This window comes from Lygodium microphyllum, chromosome 1 (assembly GCF_053477565.2).
Source record: "Lygodium microphyllum isolate KBCC chromosome 1, Lygodium_microphyllum_v1.1.10, whole genome shotgun sequence".
Lineage (NCBI taxonomy): Eukaryota > Viridiplantae > Streptophyta > Polypodiopsida > Schizaeales > Lygodiaceae > Lygodium > Lygodium microphyllum.
The window spans coordinates 31234142-31245296 of record NC_141135.1 but is presented as its reverse complement, the minus strand read 5'-3'; the positions used below and the strand labels follow the sequence as shown (position 1 = coordinate 31245296).

General features: G+C 37.9%; 1 protein-coding gene across 2 annotated transcripts in view; it reads left to right on the top strand.

The window, feature by feature from the left end:
• The first annotated feature begins 8592 nt into the window (after positions 1-8592).
• LOC148040964 (uncharacterized) overlaps positions 8593-11155 on the top strand; it is an 82599-nt gene continuing 80036 nt past the window's right edge. For both annotated transcript variants that reach the window (XM_087675226.1, XM_087675229.1), the window contains exon 1: positions 8593-9343. In XM_087675226.1, the coding sequence (XP_087531352.1) occupies positions 9229-9343 (115 nt within the window). In that variant the 5' untranslated portion in view covers positions 8593-9228. The remainder of the gene's footprint in view (positions 9344-11155) is intronic.

Below are 11155 nucleotides of genomic sequence, written 5' to 3'. Positions count from 1 at the left end.
AACACTTCAAAGGGAAATTCTGTCACATTGGATGTGAAACTTTTACCTTGAGATGGAGGTTTGAGAGTATGTCTTACAGTTTTTGGGACTCCTCAACACTTTCCTTGATTATGAGAAGGATCTTAGAATGACAATACTATTGAGTATGGATGGGGGTAGTTAGCATTGTCTTCAAGAGCTATTTGCACACCAAGTTTTTAGCTAGTGGTCATCAACCACAATGGCTTGAGGTGATGATTGTCATAGATTTTAACATGTAAACATATCAAAATGCACATTCTAGACACTTTGTAACCAACAAACAATGTTTCTAGGATAGATGCAATGCACTTGCATCCATCTAGGTTCAATATTGGGATGAAAAATTAGCTCAATATGATGATGGAAGGTGGCTATGCAAAAGTTTAGAAGCCTACTTCACAGTTTTATGTTGTAATTATACTCATTTTATACCTAAAATTTGATGATTGACCATGATTCATGCGTTAAAACTATAACATGCCACCATAATCAATTTCTTCATGATACATTTAGGCGTACTCAATGTGTGGGTTTGCCATAAATTTAGCCATTAATTAGCACAATAGATTAGTAATAGCAAGGATGATCATCAATAAATGTATCAAATTTCCTCCATCATCATGTAACGATTAGGCACACATACTATTGTAACATTTTCTAAGCAAATGGTTTCACAATGTGTGAGAACTAGTATCATGACTCTCTTTAAGTTGAGAACCACCTTATACAAGAAACATGGTTTCAATTATCCACCTTCAATAGTTTAGGATAGATAATCAAGTATACCTTTAAAAAGCTTATATTCTTCATTATCCTTATTTGCATAAGCCTTTTTTAAAGGTTATTTGCATATCATGCTTGTTGGTGTTGGCTTTTAATTTATAGTTAATTTTAAGCACTAGTTTCAAATATCATGGCCAATAACTAATGAGTTCATTCAATTTTGTTTTAGTTTCAATCCATAGAAAATGTATAAATTTGTTATTGGCCATCAAATTTTAGGTCAAGAAGGATTGCAATTTTGCAATAGAGGCAATTGTAGATTTTCCCCTATTTTGCAGTTCTTAGTTGAGCTCTATGAAAATTTTTGCGAAGTGTTGTCCCAAAGGTGATGGCATATCAATTGAAACTTTCATGCATAATTGTGAGGTTATGGATTCAAGTTTTGCTAGATGCATCACTTGTTTTGATAGCTCGTTTACATCTATGTTCATGAAAGTTAACTATGTTTCTTCCCACTCAAACCCTTCAACAATTCTCCTCCATGGTAGAATCATTGAGTAGAGGAGCCCTAGTATGACATGTTCTTCATTCAACTTTGGAGCTACTCAACCTAAGAGCGATTCCAACATGGCCCTTGCCCACCTTTTCAGTCTAATATTTGGAGGGGAGGTGCCCCCCTTTGCCTTGTTAGTATCAAAGTGTCAATTGGACGTAATAATCTCACATAACATTATAATGTCCTGAAAAGACTATAATGAGTTAAGTAAGAAACCCTTCACAAGCTCTATTTAACATGCTCTGCTTAGAAAGAAACTTTTAGATTTATTGGAGTTTTATGGAGAATATTATTGAAAGATTCATAAATCCCTCCTTTTAGGAAACTTGATCAAAATTTCATCATTTTGTCATTGACTTTGGACCAACTTTATAAATTGGATGGACCTAATCACTTAAAATAAAAGGTGGTTTAGCTAGTTTATCCTTTTACACTACTTGAGCCTCCATTAGCCATCTCAAAGAGTATTGAAACTATGCTAATTTACTAGCATATTCAATGTTCATAATTATTAAAGTCACCTTTCTTGTACATTATGTGATAAGTGTAGGTTTTATTCCAAAGAGAAGGACATTTGTATTTAGGAGTTCATGTTTTATTAAGGTCATTGCATAACTAGTTCAGTTTACCTCTTGAAGCTCTTTGTAAGACGTGAGACGTGCGAGTAAACAACTTGAAGAAAAATGCATTGGAAAATAGCAAATTTATACAACCAAGCACCTCACTTCACCATCATTTCCTATGCAATTTCCAAAGCACACAAATCGAATGGAGAATGTATTAATTTTTACTTGTACGAGTTGGTAAGTGTATACAAGTCAAATCAACATTACCAAACTCTTTTGCTATTGATTACTTTGACTTGTTGACAAGGTTAGCATTTCAAAATTTATGTCACTTTGCTAGCATAAAAATTTGTAATTACTACAACAAAATCTATGGTGTAAGCTAGTTATATGTTGGTGCAAATATATCAAAGAGTTAGATGTTAAAAAAGTAAGGTTATCCATGTTTGCTAGTTGCTTACATGTTTTCTTCATCTTGTATGAGGGTCATCATAAACTAGATTATTTGGAGGTTTGGAATGGGCAATCCTTATGCAAGATGCTCATTGCTTACTCAATGCTCATTCTTCATATATACTAGTGAGTGGATAATAAATTTACTAATGTTCATTGTGCATAAAAATTAACAAAGCTAACCACTGCAGACTAGTATCACGAGGGTTCCCTTGCTTCTTCCTCCCCCATATATTCAAGTTTGGGATGTTAAGGCTCTCTCTCTCTCTCTCTCTCTCTCTCTCTCTCTCTCTCTCTCTCTCTCTCTCTCTCTCTCTCTCTCTCTCTCTCTCTCTCTCTCTCTCTCTCTCTCTCTCTCTCTCTCTCTCTCTCTCTCTCTCTCTCTCTCTCTCTCTCTCTCTCTCCAGAAGACATACTTGGTGTAGTCCACTCAAAGGGTTGAGAAGCGGTTGCAAATGAAGAAGCCATTGCTATTCTCTCTCTCTCTCTCTCTCTCTCTCTCTCTCTCTCTCTCTCTCTCTCTCTCTCTCTCTCTCTCTCTCTCTCTCTCTCTCTCTCTCTCTCTCTCTCTCTCTCTCTCTCTCTCTCTAGCAAGCAATCATGCTTGTGTTGAGACTAGGTATGCAATCTAATAGAATGCTAATAAGTACTAAAGCTTAAGTGGGCATAGGTCAAGTCACATGAGCAAGCGAGCAATCTCACTTGAGTTTAGGTTCAAAGAGGTAAGTTGGCTATAAGCAATTAGGCTTTGTCCCCAATGCAAGCAAGCTTAAGTTGTGTATTCTTCTAGAATCACATATGCAAGCTTATAAATGAAACAAGTAAATGAGCTCAAATCAAAGTCTATGTAAGCAAGTTAACTCCAAGTGGCAAACTTAGACTACAAATTTAGGTCAAAATAAGTGGACAAGCTCAATTGAAGTTAAACAAGAGTGAGCCCAATCCAAGTTAAGAATCGAGCATAGCTTGGTCATGTGGGTAGGGTTGTTTGGGTCTTTAGGGAACTTGGCTAAGCAAGTTTGATAGACCTAGGAGTCCAAGTGCTTGGATAGACAACTGGTCGCATAGGCATTGGCACCGGCTCTCCCTCTTCGATAAAGAACAAAATAATGCCATAAATGGTAGTAGGTTAGCTAATAATAAATGCCTAAATACTTGTTGTAATGACCACAATAAAATGCCTAAAATACCTTGTAATGTCAGGCATGATGAGACTCACACATGAGCTGATTAGACTACTAACACCCTCTCTTAGATCATGGGTGATTTAACACAATACAATCAAACAATGATAAAGGCTCATCATAGTCCATACAACAACCACCTTGAGAATAGAGCCATGCACTAGTTTGAGTGTAGGTATATGAAAAATAGCTTGAATGAAGGCAAACTAGCCTAAGTACAAGCATAGAAGTTTAGCTTAGATGGAGTTTGGAGTGTTTCTATCAGTTATAAGTAGGCTTAAGCAACTGTTCTACCAAGAAAGCAAGCTTGCTTCACCTTGGCTAAGCTAAATTGGGTAGGTATACTTAGGAAATTAGGCCAAATAAGGTGAGCTTTAAGTAAGCTTGCTTAGTTGGGGGTAAACCTAGGTAGCAAACTCAAGGAAAATGTGGCTACCCAAGTAGGCTTGATTTCTTATCACAACAAAAGATTTGTAAGCTCAAGATGACTTGTTGCTTCTCCAAAAGCTATGGAGTTATGATGTTATGGGTAGCTTGTAAAGGGTGTTGAGAACTCCTTATTGATTGTGTCTTTTTTCTCATGGATTGAAGGAGGTGTGGATGAGTACCTCAATGTAGGTCATGGCTTTATAGATTGTGGCATGTTATTATTGATTGCTTTTGGCAAGTGTACATGTAGCATGCCTACTATTTGTGTCTCAACTTGCTCTCTTGGGTAGCTATGGGAAAGTAAAAGGCCTAGGTAATAATGTGCAAAGGTGCCTTAAAGCTACTCATGGGGTGGTTGATTGCAATCGTTACTCGAACTATACTAACAAATTTTGGGTTGGAAATGTTGATCATGGAGTAGGAATTAGCTGATGAGTTGTGGCCTAGTTAGCATGGACAAGTGGATAGATTGTGGGATGGACTCCTTAAGACGAGTCATATGCTTTCTTGGCTTGATACAATCATGGGGTGACTAAATTGGATTCAATAGTAGCTAGTATGGCACTTGTGGTCGTGAGCAATAGGGTGCCTCATAATTGTGGCTAGGTGTATCATCTTTCATGGGTGATGCTTTGGAGAGGGTAGGCTACTAGGCTACTCACTCTAACTCCCTATCCTCTCCCACATGTAATCGTAATTGACTTAGGGTAGCCTTGTCAAACTTAAGGTGAGTCCAACAAGTTTGAAGTGGGTCGAAGGTGCCCTGGAAGTTTACATGCATAAGAAAGAGCTCTCTATTCAAGTTTACATATTATACGCATGGATGTTAGGTTTAGGGTTTCCCACTTTTGGGCACTACCATGTGTTTTGTAGTAGGCTTGTGACTAGTCCTTTTCCTTTTGCGTGCAATTTGGCTTTTAGGTGAAATTGAATAGAGATTGTTTGCAACCTTCTCTCAAAGATTGAAGGTCTTCTAAATGTAACTCTAGGTGATATCATAATTCTCATGGAAGTGAGGCTACCTCTCTCTTCTTTAGTTTTGTTATTTCCTTCATTGCCCCTTAAAGTTAATAACAATGATTTGTTATCATTGACAACACGATGAAGTGAGATACATAGTCATCATTAATGACCTACTTTCTTATCATGCATGTATCAAGTTTACACTCAACAACATGAATGAATGTAAGTTGAGACTTCACATATAACCAACAGCTAGTATTTCTACTTCAATTCATGCTTGAGATCAAGGAACTCGCCTCCACAACCAAAGGCTCTATCCTATGCATATTGCATGATTGTTAGGGTGGATGACTCACATGCCTCAACAAAAGGTGTGGTGAAAAGAAATGAGAGGAAAGAGAGAGTTAAAGCCACCACACACGCAATGGAGACTTGAGCATAATGAGAAGTAGGGTTGAAATCTTTCTCTTCTTCTTTCTTCTTTCTCCACACAAAATACTTATTTTAGACGATAAAATATTAATATGAAAATAGTAAAACATATGTACATGCATCATTAAGTGCATGTGAAACTGCTAAGGATAGATTAGGTGATTATGGTATAATGAATATGTCATAACCACAAGTGGACTTTGTGGGTGTAGTCTAGCTCTACAATCACTGGCATATCATCCATGTTAGTCACCCAACATGCTAATGAGTAAAGTCCTACTACATCACCAAGGTGCGTAGTGGACTTTAGCTAGTGTGAGGCTTGATATTTCAACACTCTCCCTTAAGCTTAGCATGAGCTAACGAACTCCAAGTATGTCTTGAAGTAGTGGACCTTCTTAGCTCCCAAAGACTTGGTGAAAATATTTGCAGTTTGATCATCTGTACTAACATAAACTAAGTTAATATTTATCACTTTGGTTTCTATAGAAGCTACATGAATTGAGTCTCTAAAACAATTGCATAGTTTAGGTTTGACCTAGTGATTGTCAAATAGATAAGGTTGCCCACAATCTTTCTAAACATAGTGAAATCCTAAGCTTAACATTAACATCCAAAGACATAGAAATTAGTTTACAATTAACCATACCATACTTTCTTTGCATATCTAAGGTATATTGTCTTTGTGATAGCCATATCCCCTCTATAGTTTTGATTATCTCGATGCCAAAAAAACAACATAACTTTTCCAAATCCTTCCTTCCAAACTTAATTAGAAGAACCTTCATGTGATCAATCTTTATCTCACTGTCACCCATAATGATCAAGTCATTTATGTATATAGTGATGTCCATACTTGCATCACTCTAATATACACAAAGCGAGAGATCAACGTGTTATGCACGAAACCCAATGTTGATAGGTTATTCCACAATCTTAATGCCATGCCTCAGGTGCTTGCTTCAGTCCATATGAGATCTTACTAAGCTTGCATGTATAATTGAGATAACTCTCATCCACATAAATAGGTGGTTGCTCCATATAAACTTATTCTTGCAACTCCCCATACAAGAAATCATTTCAAACATCCATCAAATGCATGATCCAACCATTTTATGCAACCAATACTATGATAGCCCTCATACTAGGCATTTTAGCCATTGTAGAAAAGGTATTCTCATAGTCAATACCATGCGTTTGTGCATATCCTTTAACAACCAACTATGCCCCATCAATAGTTCTAATTTATGCCTTGTAGCACTCAATAGATCCATTTGATTTGTACTTCGCTTTTTACCTGTGCCTTCCTCACATTAGGTGTCCTAATAGCTAGAATTCCAAACTTTGATCCCAGTCTGTATCAATATGAGAGAATCCCGATGAAACTTCAACCATAACGTGTGAGTTCCCAACATTCTCCTCGCTTTTTTCCAAATGTATCTAGGTTTGTAAACACTATTTTGGTGAAAGGGAATATGAGGGAGAATCACTCATACATTAGAACACATGATATATGACTTGTTATAGTAGTAGGCAATTGCATAAAGCTAAGGTTTTTGCTTCATCTTCCCTCAAGAAGTAGTATACATGAAAAGTATAACAATTAGTCTCTTATTTTTGATAGTGGAGATGATGATAGGCTAATGAGTGCAATGTTGCAAGAACTCTCTTCAACAAACAAGCACCTTTCACAACCTATAAGTTTACAAATATATAACAGAAGTATCAAAGTGCAAACAATATTGTTGAAATCCATTGTTACTTTAAGTTTGCATCCCTTTCCTCATTAGTTGATAACATTTAACAATACATAAAACAAGCAAAATTATTATTTTGTGTAGTTTCCATAATTTAATGTAGGTGCTCACGTTTCCATGAATTAATTAGTGTTGAAATCCTTGTAGTAGTTAACATCACAATAACGAAGCTATTGAGAACATTTTACATTTGAAAGCAATAAGAACACTAGTATACTAAAAATATGAATGCAAATTGAAAAATGGGTTATCAAAGTCAAAAACCTCATTACTTTCAAGCATGCAACTCAACAACACTCATATATGGCACAATATTTGATATGAACTTGTGTCCTTTTTTAGGATCCATTCAATTATAGAAGTTTGATTAGGTCACATGTTGTATCTTATACATGAAAGATTTCATACATTTTACATAGGACATGGTTTGAGCCAACTTTCATACTAGTAAAAGCTAGGGCTCTAGTATTTTAGACTATTCTTAAGCCAATTGGTAGCTGATCTTGTTATCAAATTATTATTAGGTGTTTCTTTACTTTGATAGTATTCTAGCTTATTAGATAATACATTAGTGCCATCTAATAAAGCCAAGTATAATTCTTTATTTTGTCTATGCAAAAAGCTTTCTGCCTTTAGTAACGATGTTTATAATCGTAGCATTGAAAAAAGTAGATGTTTTTGCGGTTTGGAGTTGAGATATGACAATTGACACAATAGAATTGACACTCGATAGTTTTTTGATTGTTAGATGCAACAAAGAGCCACGCATGCCATTCGAAGTCTCTTATCTAACAGAACATTGAATCCTTATTATGTGAAGGCCAATAAAAGATAGAAGAAAGTTATGTTAAGTTAACATCACACAGGCGATTTGTGCAAACATGCCACAACATTGGCTTATAAGGGGTCGGTATTGGCGTGGTGACTTTTGTTAGGAATTACAAGAACGAGGCCATTCACATGATGTTGAATTTGATAGTTTATTATAAATCTTGAACCTTATGGAATTCTAACTACAAAAAAAAAAGTTAGAGGAAGAAGGATTTGTTTTATTGGGTGAACCTGTGTAGCTATGGTAGCAATAAATGTTAGAGGTGAAGTTTTCCTCTGATGTGTGAATCCCCTCCATGTTATATAACAGTGGTTGTTGCCTCCTCGTAACTTGTGTAATGATGATGACACATTGCTATGTGCGACGAAGTTGACATCCTTGAAAGGCGCATTGAGAGGTCCACATCTTTGTCCAAAGAGTCACACGAGAGGCTCTTTACCCCAGTATCGATGAGCACTGTTTTGACAAGATTTCCATAGAGTTGATTGATCTGAATAGTTGTGATGGTGGTTGGAGGGGAAAAGCTCTAACAAGCAAGTGCAATTCACATGGTATGGAAGCTTTCTTGGCAACCTCATGGGTGGGTGTGAATGTAAAGAAGACAAAATAAAACAATTGCGACCTTATTTTATTTTTTCTTTTCAATGTTATCATCAGCTGAAATTTTGAAAAAGAAAAGAGAAAGGTGGCCATGGGACCTCCCAGCGGAGAGAAAGAGAGGCAAAAGAAACCAGAGAAGAATGGCAAGTCTTCTGCCATAGCCAAAAGCTTTTCCAATGCCTCTTCCTGACCGCGCTTCTTGATGCATCCTTGCGGCATATTCTCGCAGCATTGATCCTGTGGTTACTCGACGCAGGTGTCCTCACATGTCCATGTCGATCCAATGGGAGCCTTGTGCCACAGAACATTTATTCTTTCACTCTGCCGTTAGCTTTCCTGCCATTGGAGTCTTTCCATTCTACAGAGCATTCAGTCTCCATTGAAGCTGTCCTTCGATTACCTACAACTGCTTATCGAAGCAGGATTAGTCCGATAGAGGCTCGCAGGATGGTTTTACAGGCAGTAGACCCCATTGAAGTTCTCCTTTGGTTTCATGCAAGTTTTTATCGAAGCAGGATTAGTCCGCCAGAGGCTCGCAGTATGACATTACAGACAGTGCGGGATACATGGAGGCAGCAGAAAGGGTTTTAGAGAAAGCGCGCAAAGGCACGTTGGCATTATCCGGAGGTGTCACAGCAGTTCAGATAAAAATAGAGAGGCAGAAGAATGGGATGATGGACAACTATCCGGTTGCTTGATATCGTTTGTTTAGATGTGTTTTTGCAAGCCTTATGAAGGTGCGCAGAGTCTGTGGCTCGACGGCGTCCAGTTTCCTGGCAGCATGTTTTTTCTCCGGAGGCTGTCAAGTAGATCAGCAAATGCAAATGGTACGCATAACATGGAAATCTCCGTGACATGATAATTGTTTATCAATAACTTTAAGGTATACTGATGCAGATGCCAGTAGGAAATTTGTTCACAACAAAAGGGCTGAAGAGTATTTGCAAGCCTGAAAATTTTGGAAGCGCTGTCTGTTGTCCATTGCAGCTTAGCAGAATAGATGCAGAGTTTGCAGTGATTGTCAATGACTTTCATCCACTTTCTTTTGTAGGCCACTAAGAAAGTTTCTAATTCTGTTTCTAAATGGGTCACAAAGTCGAGGGGATAACTTGCATGGTTGCCCTCAACCTTTATGCTATGTTTTTGCCAATAAATGATCAGCAATCAAATTTCAATTGCATACCTGAGCGCCAATAGAAATTTCAAGGATAGCAAATATTACGACTCTTAGATAGGGGTTCAGAAAAACCACATGCTTGACATGGCCCCAAGTTAATACACAAACTTTATATCACAACATGCAAAGCAAATATGCAACACACACATTATGCCCTCAATTCCTGAAGGCAACTTAATGTTGAAAATGAAGATCTCGTGCCTATTTACTCTCAACACATTACTCATTGTACTCTACTTGGAACATCATGCATGGGTATTTTAAGTACGTTTTCAAGCCTTAATTGCCAGGTAGTTGCTACCACACACGTCTTTGTTCCCACATTCTTAAGGTCACCATCCATTTCTCTATTTCAACTTTCTTAAGGTCAGTTGAAGGCAACATTTATGCTTTTATGTAAAAGTTAACATCAAGTTTGTTTGTAGGCAAGCATGAAGTAATTGTGGGGCTTGGAGAAACTCCAAGAAGTATCTAATGTGAGAAGGGTTGCTGTTTGGTGGGATATATGAGTCTTGTGGCTCTTGAGTCTTGCCAAAGCATGGGAAGCAAGTGTGGAGGCACATGCTTGTCAAGTGACCGCAACTAAAATGGTGGATTGAAGGGAGTTCACATGTATTTGCATCAGGAGCATCATGCATTTGTGACATGGTCACATTGATGCTCTCATTTAGTGGCACCTCGCATGCAAGATTGTTCCAAAGGCGTGGATCAAGATTGTATGTAAGAAGGATCGGAGATACTGGACTCCACCTTAGGAGACAAGCCACTAGCTCTGTAACTCCATGCTAGAAGGAATTTGAAGGCCTTGACACCAACCTTCAAGGCCCCAATCTAGGTGGTACCTAAAGATCTTGGGTATCAATAAGAGAAATGAATGCTCGAAGACAACCACCCCCAAAGAGTAAATGGTGGGGAAAGAACTTCATGATGAGTAGGTACCCCCTCTAAGGGTGGAGATGTAGGGGCCCCCTCTGAAGTCGAAGAAGAAGTAAAAGCTTGTTCATGGGGAAAAGAAAGAACATTCCCTAGGGAACCTAAAAACTCATGGACCACGGACTTTAAATCATCTAATGGTGAGGAAGTACTGCCGATTGTGCCGAAGAAGGTATCTGGGGTGTCAAACATGTCAAAGAACTCCTAGAGGAGGTTGCTTCTTGAACGTGAGTAGTCAAGGGTGGGGAAAGGAGAGGTCACGTTGAGCCAAGGGTAGGTGATAGTTGCTATTTCTCAGTGGAGCGGACTGCAGAGCCGAAGTAATGGAAGGTGTCAAACAACCACTATCTCTTGAAGGAGCAGATTGATGAGCAAATGGTACCCAACAATTGGTGTCTCTCAAAGTTAGCTAGCAATAAATGAATAAATTATTAGGTTGGCGAGCTCAATAATAGCTCAAACCTCATAGCTTTGGCTGCATAAGTAAATTATTGTACCTAGCCCACTAAAGCACACTCAGACTTGTTGG